Source organism: Ambystoma mexicanum, chromosome 9 (genome assembly GCF_040938575.1).
Source record: "Ambystoma mexicanum isolate Mex_15411 chromosome 9, UKY_AmexF1_1, whole genome shotgun sequence".
NCBI classification, from domain to species: Eukaryota; Metazoa; Chordata; class Amphibia; order Caudata; family Ambystomatidae; genus Ambystoma; species Ambystoma mexicanum.
The window spans coordinates 1,504,196,185-1,504,209,693 of NC_090931.1; the positions used below are offsets into that span (position 1 = coordinate 1,504,196,185).

The 13,509-nt window shown below is 45.2% G+C and overlaps 1 protein-coding gene across 1 annotated transcript in view; it reads right to left on the bottom strand.

Moving 5' to 3' along the window:
- LOC138489345 (zinc finger protein 271-like) overlaps positions 1-13,509 on the bottom strand; it is a 128,093-nt gene that overhangs the window by 55,964 nt on the left and 58,620 nt on the right. The window contains exon 2 of the mRNA XM_069617059.1: positions 4,366-4,473. Within this exon, the coding sequence (XP_069473160.1) occupies positions 4,366-4,473 (108 nt within the window). The remainder of the gene's footprint in view (positions 1-4,365; positions 4,474-13,509) is intronic.

Here is a 13,509-nt window from a genome sequence, read left to right on the forward strand (position 1 = left end):
TCCGATAGGTGCACCTACAAGACCAATCAATGGCGAAACTGTTGAACTACAGAGACTGTGATGCGATCCTGCAAGATGCACGCAGATCTATTGGTTACAAGCTGGGGGGCACACGTAGTATGGTTTCTTCCAGACTTCACCCAAGAGGTACAAAAACAGCACAAATCCTACGAGGGGGTGAAGAGAAAGCTCAGAGAGTTAGGCCTCAAATATATGCTGTTCTTCCCTGTGAAATTAAAGGTCCTGGCAAATGGTCACTCACACTTTTTCCAACGTCCGGCTGAAGTATGGCACAGGCTGGAATCTGAGTACGAGTATGAGGACAAGGTGACCACCTGGCACAGGAGACGCCGCAGTGGTGACGCTAATGGGGTGAGCGCTCCCAGCCATTCAGGAAAATGAACAACAGAAGACGACCCTGGGAGAATCTGCGTGACAAGAGAGGGTACGCTTGAGCGAAGCCGGGAGCGAGGGCCAGCTGGTCTTGCATGCAGCAGGGTCTCTGTCAATGAGGGGACCTGGGGAACAGGCCAGATGGACTAGTAGGGCAATGGCTGAGGACTGTAACATGGGGCGTTGGGCAGGACCGCTCATTGCCCATGACTGGAATGACCCAGTTAACTTTGCAGAGGATGGGGTACTGTGAGATGTTGGGGACGGAAGGTTTTACGAGGGGTGGTCTACTGTGAATATTAATGGGGCACAATCTTGATAAGTGTAATGGGGTGCCCGTTCTGAGGCAAAGGGAGTAAACGCTGGTGTTCTTCCTTTGCCTTTGTAACTGGCCTCACAGGTCGGGAATGAGGGTTGAGGGGGGGACCAGAGGTTTGGAGGGTTGTTTTACTAAGAAGAGTTGGGGGGGGGGGGTGGGAGGGAGGTAGGGACGGGAATGCACCCTGGAGTTGGGGGTATGGGTTTGGGGTGGGGATACTGGGGGCAGGGGGTGTTGGGTTCCGTTTTACTTGTCCATTACACTGGAAGGCTGACTGGAAGAGGAAGGTTAGTTGGGAAGGTACAAGCGACTACATGGAATGGCCACGATGAGTTTACTTAGCTGGAATGTGAGGGGGTTGAATAATGTGGTTAAAGGGGCACGATCCGGTCCCATCTACATAGAAACAAAATTGACCTGGCCCTCCTTCAGGGGAACCATCTGGATGCACAGGGGCTGAGAGGGATTCAGAATTGTTGGAGAGGGGTGATGTTGTGCACTATATTCTCCAATTACTCCATCGCTTAGAGTTTGGCGATCTATGGTGGACAAGGAGGGTAGACGCAAGGGGATTGAGGGGGAAGTATTGGGGATACCAGTGTTCCTGCTTGGGACATATGCCCCTAATGTATCTCGGGCTGAGTTTTTTCGGGACATGCAGGATCTGCTGGTGCGGCGCAGAGTTGCTTGGCCCATATGGGTGGGGGATTCCAATGGTGTACTAAATGACACGTTAGATGTCGCTAGAACCTCAACTAGGACGACCGGGGTGGCAACAAAAGCTCTGGTCCGTGTGGTTGGTGATCTAAGCCTGAGCGATGCCTGAAAGTAGTTACTCTTATTACTTTGCTGTCCATGGGTCCTACTCGCGAATTGACTATGTATTCCTGGGGGGAGAAAAGCTGGACTGGTTGACCAGGGCAGAATACCTGGACAGGTCGTTTTCAGATCACTCGCCACTTCTGGTGGAGCTGGTGCATAGGGATGTACGCCCATTCATTCCAATGTGAAAGTTTGACAATCGGATGCTGGAGTATGACAGGTTCAGGCCACATTGGGAGCAGCATACACCAGTTTATTGAAAGTAATTGGGGTACCACTGCACGTAGGTCGACTGAATGGGATGCCCTTAAGGTCTTTATAATACAAGGGGATTGTGTATATCCACTAATGTGGGAGTGACTAGAGCCCTCACGCATAGAGGCCCGAAGGGGAAGTGGCACAGCTGGACCAGGAACTGGCGAGGGAGAGCCCAGCCTGACTAGGTTGACGCTGCCAGGAGGGAATTACATGAGTCAAGGGCACAAATAAATGCTCACTCTTACGCTGGATACATCTCTCATGAACACTTTGAAGGAGATAAGTCTGGGAAACTGCTGGACTGGTTGGCAAAAAAGAAGGGGGGGGGGCAAAGAGGTATGATGGGATCCGAGGCTCAGACGGGTAGGTTGTCACGAACAACAAGGGGATATGTGCTGTGTTCTGGAACTTCTATGCAAAACTGTACCAGGACGGGAGGGAGTAGTGATCAATAAGTAACTCAGTGTGGCTGAGTTGGTAAGTTTAGACGAGCAGCAAAGAGAGCAACTGGCTCGGGAGATGGATGCACAAGAGATAACTAGAGCAATCAATGGTTGGTTTAAAGAAGCAGGTTGCCCAAGTTCCGTCTCAGGATTATCATAGTTCCTTCGAATATCCGACCAGGAAATTAAATGCCAAATGCTCAGCGAAGCAAACAGAACACCGCCAACTCCACAACCGACACCGGTTCCCTTCCACTTTGTGGATTTGCCACCTCTGGTATTAGGACTTGGTTCCCGAATGCACATCCACTGTAGGCCCCTTTGCTAATATTGATTGGGTATTTATAATGCGCCTATACAGCAAAAGGCTAGACTTCCTCACTATAACTCGTCATCCTGTTGATCCGCCACACATACCGTAAACACCACAGCTACTTTTCAGGCATTATTTGAATCATAGAGTCAGATGGGTGAGGGGGTGTGCGATACCGCTGCAGGGCAAAGATACACTTTGCTGGACAGAGCAGTTAAGGAGGTTATTGACTGGTTGGGCTAAAATGTCTGCAACAGAGGTAGTATGGCTGCTGGACCAAAGTCGGCAGGTACTTTGCATTGGCCCAAGTCCTTTGACCGGTGCCTGGTTTCTTCATTCACAGGTGAATGTAAACTCCTGATACTGATCAGGAGGTAATGTGGTGAGATTATTTGTGAGGTGTGGCTTGGGTGGGCCCGGTCAGCTTGTGTTATGCCGGATCTAACCTTTTGAAGTTTGTCATTGTGGTCAGTGTGAGCTTGTTGAACAGCTTTGGGATTGTAGGTGGCAGTGCATTTATCCAGCTGTTTATTTTGGCGCAATGCTGTGCAGCACAACCTTCAACACCCTCCTCCCCCACCACACTGCTGTTGATAGCTTTTCAAAATGTATCTGACTTTTTGGTAGATGGTGTGGGTGAGGACTAGTTTTTGTTTGATAAGGGGGTATTGAGGTACTGACATAGGGTCAGCCTGCACTTGCTAGTTTGAATTCCAGCAGGACAGACTCAGCTTGTCATCCTTCCAAGGTTGGTAAAGTGAGGACCACTACACTAAGTAATAGTAGCTATTATTACAGCTCTTCGAAGTGGGCAAAATACATTATGACCTGCTATAACCCTTGTGGTTGAAGCCTCACTAGCGAGTAGGTGTGCTCATAAAGTGAACAGACTTACACTGTTAAGCAGCAATAAGGGTAATAATGAAACACTAGCTGTTCCTGGCATCATACGCCATTCTGACTTTTGTTGAAGGTCAATATTGGGCAGTAATTCATAGGGTCACTTCTGTCCCCCTTCTTAAATATCAGAATTACCACTGATCGCTTGCAGTCTGATTACTTTTTAATGGTCATTGAAAAGGCTAAACGTATCAGGTGGAATGAGATGTATGCGCGGTATAAGTACAGTATCTACGTTGCATCGATCACACAGGCTTCTATGTTTCCTTGTAGACATGCAATTGTCAACCTTGTTCCATTGCAGAGTTCCTGTGATGGCATAAGATTGCTGCGTAGTAGCATAATTACAGCACCTATATTTAGTTTTTGTTTGTGAGGAGGCAGTCGTCGTATAGCATTTTGCTCTTTAGAGACTGATACGTTGAGCCAATAATTAACTATTCATGGATACTTGAACCGCCATGCCACGTGTGAAGAGAAGTGGGAGTGGAAAGAGGCAACTTCTGAATGTTTGCGATAGTGCAAGGGGAAGGTGAACATGTAGAGCCATGCTCATTCTGTTGGTTGAAATGGTAGCTGTTGCTGTAGTGGGTGCCATTTAGACAGCAGAGGGCAACCTAACACTATTAAATTGCATCAGCTAATTACGGAAACATACCCAAGTGTTTTATATATATATATATATATATATATATATATATATATATATATATATATATATACATATATACACAGAGAGAGAGATATAGGATCTAAGAAGAGAACACATCCAAGGCGATGACTGGAATACTTTACTCCATTCCCAATCAGTCCTCCCTACCCACCATAGGACTCTGAGTGAACAGTCTCCAACCTTAGATTCTAGCCACCTGCAGAGCTCCCAGAGTCAACGGTCTCCAACAGCAAATTCTACCCACCTGCTGGGTTCCCTGCGCAGTCTCCAATCTCGGATTCATGTGGTTCCACGGAACAGGTGTCTCCATCTTTAACATGCAACGTGTCAATTGTAGTCATACTGGCATATCCTGTACACAGAGATATCAGTCCAATGAAGAGAGACACAAAAATTACCTTATGACAGTTATCAGCAAAAAAAGAAGTTGCAGAAATACAGTACCTAAACAAAACAGATTGTGCATTAATATGTTCTTCATTTTAATAAAACAATATACAGTTTTTGGAATGTTTAGTTCCATAAAAGCAATGATATTAAAAGGTATCTAATTATTTTATTTTGTATTTATTTATTTGTAGGGCGCCGAAGCCCGTAGGCATCAGGGCGCACAAACACAGTAAACAGCAACAAAAAAGAAAGGACAGGTGACCAACGTGGGCACGCGAGTCAGTAGCAGGGAGGGTTCTATTCAGAGAGGCATGGCTGTACAGTTTGTTAGTTGAAAATGACAAGTTTTCTATCTCCTGTGAAAGGGATTGTATTCCTTTACCAGCCTGAGCTCCAAAGACAAGGGATTCCAGATTTTCACGGCCTTGAAGGGGAACGATCTGCCTAGACAACTGGAAAGAGCGAATTTAGGAATGTTGACCAGCGCCAAGGCAGAGCAGCGCAACGTCCTTGGTGACTCATAAAAGGATACCAGTTCCTTAATATAGACTGCGGCGGAACCATATAAAGCTCTATGGACTAGAGAGGCAGAGGCCACAGGGAGCCAATGGATATCTCGATGACTATCAGAAATATGATCTCTTCTAGCTCTCTTCATGATAATGCGAAATTACATCATTTTGAAGAGTCTGGAGGGAATGGAGGTTTTTCTTGTTGGCCACAATTAATAACGCATTGCCATAGTCCAATCTGGACCTAAAAACCGCAAGGGCCCCTGAGAAGCAACTGGATGCCGACAAAAAGTGACGCAGGTTTCTCAGCAGCCTAAGGTAGTAAGAACCATTTTTTACTATCTGGTTGATATGAGCATCTGCACTAAGCAGAGGATCAATATAGAAGCCCAGAGTAGTTTTAACACTCTGTGAGACCGGAATTGTACAACCATGAATGGAGAATGATCAGTAGCTGGCACCTAATTTTGCTTGAGCATGCTTGGTGCAAAAAACCAACAGATGCAAGGGAAAGTGTCCATCACATTGACTTAGAGATTATTTAAAGTTAATGCAACTACTCATCCACGGTGTCCGTTTGAGATGCAAAACCTCACAATTCTTAAAGGAGCAATGTGATTTGAAAGAGATGAAATCAATTTTTGCTAAAATAGCTGTCCCCCAATCCCCCGCCGGCCAGAAAGGCTGTTCTGACAGAAGGTGCTGTAGCCACCTGGAACCGCCAGTTCAATCAGTGGGCCACTCGCTTCATTTAGCCATGACTCTGTGAGGCACAGTAAGTCCATGTCTCCTTCCAGAATATAGTCATGTATATTAGTGGCATGCTTAGAGAGTGAGCGGGTGTTAAGCAGAGCACATTTCAGATTCGTGTTGACCTTATTGATGTTTGCAGTCTTGGCAGGGGTAATTCCACTGGGCAGCACAACCAGAGTCGAGAGGCCCATAGGGGATCTATGATTATCTAAAGGAAGCAGCGTTTCTGTGCATAGGTCCTTATTGATTTTTTCTGAGAAAAAGTCTTGTGAGTCTTGTGAGCAATCATCCTTACATATCAAAGAGAGATATTTATCCACGGTGCAAGGCAGGTGCCTTTTGGGCAGCAAGCAGCTGATTGAAGATATCTGGGTAGCCCATAATGGTAGCAGCAGTAATTCGCCTGTTGCTCACAGAGTACAGAACACAACAGTGCTATGGGAGAACCTCTGTGAGCAAAAACAGCAGGTTCAATCGAAGTATAATGTCTTCCACACCCTTCCAAGGAGTACCAGGTCACCAACGGTATGCAGCAGCTTCCGTCTGAGGACGGAATACAGTGAAATGTACAGCTATTAACACGGAGCAGAGGCCAAGTACACAATAAGTGTGCAGTATGTTGTACCTCACAAGGTTTCAAGAATGTGTACAAAGCACAGAATAACTGAAGGACAGAGTTTACGGGAGGAAGACGCTGACACATCGATTCCAGCGATGAATGGGGAAGACTGGACTTGTCTCAGGTGCACCGGCGCAAGTGGGCCAAATCAACTAATTTGAGGACCCTTGGGCTTAAAAATAATTAAATAAATACATACATAAACATTATTGCACCAATAAGAGTGCCACTGCTTGGACAGGCGTCAGTGGACTGGTGGGAGTGCCTCTTCACTGACTGGTTAAGTTTCAGTATAGTTTTGAATAATTCCACTGAAGAGCAAGTGGTAGGAAGCAGAAGAAGGGTGTGGTGGGACCCAGCGCAGAACACACAACATTTGTGGAGAGAGTAGGGATGCAGGTATCGGGGCGAGGGAAGAGTCCAGAGAGATGAATTTAGTGAGATAGGGGTAGGGGAAGACCATGGATAGATTTGTAAATGACTACTAACTTGAAAGGAATGATTTTGCATGGATAGCTTTCCAGCATGTTCTTTGTGTAGAGGTGGGTTAGGCTCTGGGTCTGTTGTAATGAATGTGGGTAGCACAGTTGGGAAGTTTATTATGAGTGGCGAAGGATTACAAGGGGATATCAAGGAGTAAGTAATCTCAAACAATAGTCGAGTCTAACTTTCTGAACAGAAGTGTAGAGATCTGGACTTTGGCTAATGATGGGCTAGGTTGATGTTCGTTATGTGGAGTAGGTTCATTCTGGCTGCAGTGGCTATGATGAATTGTTGGAGTCTTAGGTTGCTATCAAAGAGGACCCCAGGGTTGCAAGCTTAGGTAATGGAGTGAGGAGGTCGTGGATGGGAGACAGAGTGGGGTTGGCACTGGAGGCAAATAGGACAAGAAGTACCATCTTGGAGGAATTAAGCATTAGACACTGCAGTCATCCATCATTGGATTGATATGAGGCAGCTGATGATGTGTCAGAGCTAGCAAGAGTGAAGGAGATGATGATGATTTGGGTATTGTTAACGAAGAGGTGGTAGAGAATTCCCCAGGAGGCAATGAGTTTGTCTAGGGTGACGTGTAGAGAGTAAAGATGAGTAGGCTGAGAAAAGAGACTGGAGGGATTCCCAATGGGAGAAGGAGCAGGCAGAGTGGTAACTGGTCACTCAGTAAACTGCAGGGTCTTTAAACCAAGACAGGAGAGGGTTTGAAAGAGGGATGATCCACTCTATCAAAGGCTGCAGGAAAGTTAAGTAGGAAGAGGACAGAGGAGAGGAATGAGCCATGGTTAGAGAGTTGTAAACGTGGGTGAGAGCAGTTTCGGGGGAATGGTTTGCTCTGGAAGCCTATTTGGATGTGATCACAGAGTGAGTGCATCTCAAGCTAGTTGTCAATGCAGCTGAAGACAACTCTCACAAGGATGTTGAGTGGTGGGGGAGGATAAAGACTGATCTATAGAAGGAGCGTTTGTTAGCGTCAACCATGGGTATCTTACTTATGGGGCGGTCAGTAGCCATTTTGTAACATGCAGGGAAAAGGAAGAGATTGACGACGGTAAATAAGTTGGTAGAGATGATGGGTGTAAGCTCTTTGCACAAAAAGAGTTAGTGAAATGGAAGATGCAAGGAAGTTCAGTGGGTGTGGTGGGAGAGAAGTGAGAGAGGGAGCAAAAGGTGGGGAGGAGGACGCCGCGATAAGGAGAGGCGACATGTAAGAAGGGGGTCAGGGTTTCACATATTTAAATGATTTTGCAACATTAGGAGGTAAACGCCATCAGCTCAGAGAGAAAAGGAATGTGTGCATGATTTAGGGGAGCATAATTTGGGTCAGTGAAAGTTTGCAGGAGAGTGAAGGGGCAATAAAAGGTCAATGTATTAAGCAGATTTCACAGATAGGGAGAGAATCTTTATGGGATGTAAGAAGAATGGGGTGTGATCTCTTCCCAAGTGACACAGGTGGAGAAGCATGGCTGTCTGCTACTGAAGGGAGATCCAAGGAAGAGAGGGATTGAAGGAATGAACAGGATAGTGACAGTGTAAGGATGTAGCAGGCGTTTTGCTGAACTCTGTGAAAGCAAAATCAATGCACTGGGTGAGTGGGGGGGAGGAGGGCTTAAAGGGAGGCCTTTACTTGGTCCAGGTATGTCAGCATGGATCGTGCTTGAAACCTTTTAGCGACGGATGAAGGGGGGAAGGTGTGAGAGAACTGACATGGTGGAGAATCGATGAGTGGGAGAAGTGTCAATGGAGAGAGCAGAAGAGCAGAGAGAAGAAGAGTTTGATGTAATTCCCATGGGTGTGTGGGAAGGTTGTACAAATTGAGCAAGGACTGGTCAGAGAGTGGAGTTGACCTATTGCTAAAATTCCTTAATTATGTTGAGGTTGAGATTGCCCATGATGGTCATAGGAATGTGGGCCGGGGGCGGGGGGAGAGGGGGAGGGTCTATTCAAGTAGCAGGTCAAGATAAGAGAAAAAGAGACTAAGTGCTGTGTTGCAAACGGCATACATATACCTGTTATTTCACCAGCTTGGAATCCAAGACAAGCTACATACGCCAGGGACCTATGTGCAATAATGGCTACTAACTTTGAAAGATTTCAGAAAACACATCGATTCATATTCATACATGTGCATTGAAACCTATTGGCTTTTGCATCTTACAGGTTACATGGAATTTGAGGACTTAAAGCCAGCTGTTTGGTTTAAAATACATGTTTTTCCATGCAAAAGACACAGAGCAAGAGCAACTAAAAAAGGGTCAATTTCTACCTTTTATTGCTTAAAAAATATTGTTGTGAAAACATTGCTAGTCTCAATGACAAAATGACTGCGTGCAGAATGTTAACTGATATTTTCTCTTTTTATTTTGGCATTAGTAATGGATCCATCAGATCACAGAGGACGGACAAAAGACATCCTTGCACGGGGCTTACCTGTAATGTTTTTGTCGGATTGGGTGGGAAAAGGTGGCAAAATCTTTGTGGGTTGAGTGGAGTTATGCATGGCTCCCTATTGATATAGTTGGGTAGGTGTGATGTGGGGGTAGGAGACCCAAGTTAACGTACGTCAACTTCTACCAGATCTCTGGAGCACAGCCAGAGTGGCCGTGTTGTAGCGGGAGGAGGGGTTTGAATCAGCTTGCTGTGATGGCCATCACAGCGAGTAAGGGGTGGTGGGAGTTGAAATGGCCAGTAATGAACTAGGTGTTATTAAATAAAGGGACTGGGATTTCAAAAAGCCCAAAGTAAGGTCATTGAGGCTGGTATGTGAGACGGGGATAATGGGGGTGTAGTGGAGCAATAGAAAACAGCACAGATGAGTTCAATTGGATTTTTGGTGTACAGGAGCTGCCTCAGTGTCATTTAAGGGGCAAGAGGAGAAGGAGGATGGGGAGAGAAACAGAAAGGCATAGGGTGGACAATGGGCGGTGGGATACAGCATGCTGTAGGCTGAGGTTTTGTGAGAGGGAGAAAGGACACTTGGGAGGAGCAGGATGGGCAGGAGCATGGTGGTGTTGGAGAGCTGACATTTTTCACAAAGGGGTGAAAGTAAGAGGGTGCGTGAAAGGATTGTGCCAGGGGAGATGTGGGTTAAGATATTCAAGTATATGTATAGTCACTTGTCCATGAGTAACTAAGGAATTGCCTTTTAAATGCAATAGGCTGGTAGACACCAAAACAAAGATCACAATTTACATGCAATAATCTGGGAGTGATTGCATTCTGAATATACACTCTGGCATTAAAGAAATGGATCGGTCAAAAATGTTTATTGGCCCTACGGGTCGGCCATGTGTTTTTAAGCCTAAGTCGCTCGATTTTAGAAAAATTTCCTACGGACCTTACCCGAGTTTTAGTCCATTAAACACACGCGAAAACAGGCAGTAGGGCGCCGCCATTTTGTTATAATCCTATCACTTACCGCATCGCCCTGGCTGACCTGCTTTTGCGGCACTAAATCATATCCCCCGCCCCTGAGCCTGACATTATCAAAACATTCATATTCCCCGCCTCTCTCCGTGACGTTGCTGTGCTGCATAGGCAAACGCGCCCAGTCGTCTTCTACGCGACTTCACACTGAATCCGGAAACCAACACAGATCAACTCACAACACAGCGCGCCACAATTCGGAATATGAAACTGTACTTTCAAATCAAACAGCAACACGGTACATTTGGTAAAGTACATTTATTTAACATTAAATGTTTATAGAATATTCAGCAATTGGCATATTAAATCGCAACGTGATGCACTAGGCCAGCGTAAAGGTTGATATGTTGCTTCTAGCCGCTAGTACCGCGTAAGGGCATATGGGCCCTTGGCGATCGTCCCATAAGATTGTCAAAGTGGTGCAGTTATTTACGATAAGCTGCAGCTGGCGGTTGAAAAAACCATCTGCCGGGGTTTGAAACTGGTGGCAGTAGCAGTAGGGTAGGATATACCTGTTTTGAAAACATAAAAATTATAATTAGTCTCGCCAGCCGATCTTTAGTAATATTATTTATTACGGCCGATCTGAAACTATTTGCTTTCAAGGATAGTGCAATGGAGTATGTTCGGCTCTAAAAATCAATCCGAAAACGAACAAAATAAATCGAGGTTAACACACAATGAGAAACGACTGTTTGTCTACATGCATGTGGAATGTGGACCTGCATGCCCATGTGCCCGGTACAAAGACGATCCCACAAACGTTTTACTTGCTCTTCATTCATTCATTCATTCATTCATTCATTCATTCATTCATCCATTCATTAATTCCGGTATAAAAGCGTCTAAAGAGTTACTTACATTATATTTGCAATTTCCATTGTGTCTCTGCGTAATGCAGTCCGTAAATCGCACTGTGCTCTTAACAACGATTTTTCGTATACTTAACTGACATGAAACTCGGTCTAGTTTCTGAATTTTCTGCCTTATCGTCTTTTACGTTATTGCACCGCTTCTTCAAATGAAGTCCTTTCGGCATGGTCCCTGTCTCTCAAGGTAAAAAAACAATAGAACCTTATACTGCCAGTGCGAGTTGTGGGCCTCTTCAGGCCGCCAGCTGAAAATCAAAGCCGCTGACCTTCACTCTAATTGAGCATACATTCTTACTTTGAAACATCCCATGTAAAGCCATCTTTGAGAACTTGAATTTTCAAATCCATCTATGTACTAGGCCTCAATGTGCAAATGCGAACTGGCTTCTCTCCCATCTGTAACGGCTCGCTTGGCGCGTTCGGAGGCCCCCAATTTTGTCCTTGTTGTCCGCAAGCTGCAGCCCTAGAGAACCATAACTATGGAGACATTGACTTTTTGGGGGAAGGTCAGGGAAAGTATAACGTACCCGAGGAGTTGAGTTGAAAGTGAGATTTATTGTTTGTTTGTTTTATTATTTGCAATACGCAAGCCTCCCCTCGGTTAACAGTGCGCAGCATTTACATGAGATTGCGAAAATTAGTTACAGCAACACAAATATATACATACACATATTGACAAGGTCAGTGATATGAGGTGAATAGAGAGAGAAGTCAAAGATGACACCCAGGTTGTTCGCCACCCAGGATGGTGAAGGGAAGGGTTAGGGTTAGCATACTTTGTATGTACACTATACGATAACATTTATTTACAAAAAGACAATAATATTACAATTATTTAAACCGGGATTTGTACTTCACAACCAGCTCTGCTTTGGGTGGACATGGCACAGTGGCAATGTTTGGTGGCAATGCATCAGTGCTCTGCACAGAAACGTTCAAAATTCCATATCTGTGCTTCTCGAGTACAGCAACAATAAGGCTTTTTACAAAGTCGAACTCCATTTCCTCATAGACTGGTTTGATCACCCATTGCTTACTTCTTTTAGAAAACACCTTAGTGTAGCAAGGCATCCTTACATTACCCGTAGTCCTAGGTTGTTCACGGCAGAGATTCTCGTTATGGGCCAAGACCGCAAGTAGAGTCCTATGTTTCATGCCCTGTATGCTGAAATGCTAGCGCTTTGGCCTGCACTTTAGGCACATATTGTGGAACACCTCCAAACCTCCTGTGTGACAGAATTCTGTCAGTCCCCTCAAAACTCTTGATAGAGTTTTGTCGAAAACAATCTTCTCAATGGCTTTGTGTGTGTGCGAAGATGGAACCAACCACTTCTTCTTCCTTGCCTCCTCTGGGGACAAAGGGCCATGTTCACATTGGTGGAAATGTAGGTTTTCTGACCAGCGGTGAACGTTGGTACAGTGGTGCATCAGTGACCGCCATTTTTCAAGTAGTATTTCCACTGACCCTTCACAAGTTTTGGAGCTCCACCAAAGATGGTTGCTGATAGACTGGGACCACTGTGAAATACTTTCCAAACTTTTTTTTCCCTGCAGCCGAGATTTTCTTATTGATTGATTTAGCAAGATGCCATACATCAAATTGATGTTTAATATGTGGGAACTGCTCTCTCATTGTCTTGGCAATTGAAACGTGTCTGTCCGTGGCTATGATGTCGATGTGCATTCCCCTCAATTGTAGATATTCCACTGATTTTATAAATCCTAGTTTCTCCATGGCCACTGAGGATGTACATTGTGTTACCTGCACGACCACCGAACTCGCAATTTTCCTACTATCCATGTCCTGAAAGTGGTAGGTGCAGTACTTGGCAGAAAATCCAGGGCTGTCGCACTGTCCACCGCCGGCTAGCCTGAATCGTTTCCCTTCGAATGTGCTTGCTAGAGACAATTGTTCAATTTTCCAAGCATCACTAATGGCCGGAAACAGATAATCATGTTGGTATTTGTAGTACTGCGTTTTAGAAATGAAATGAAGTCCCACAAACTGAAAGAAAGACTCTAACTTTCTAAAACTGGAGCCACTAAAAAGTGATGCAGCTGCACATAGTAGATTGCCTGCTGGCAGTTTCCCCAGCATCGGTTGTGCAGACCATGAGAACGTATGATTTAATCTACAGGCCGCATGTATTGGACGTTACTGCCTTTTTTTGACGAGTCACATGAATCAATGGCTTCCCACATACTTTCCCTCTGACGGAATGCCCACATTTCAGTATACTTATAATATCCATCAAACAACTGTCGAATACTATGTATCTTCCCTCTTTCATTAGACTGTCATCCGGCATCACACTTGTTTC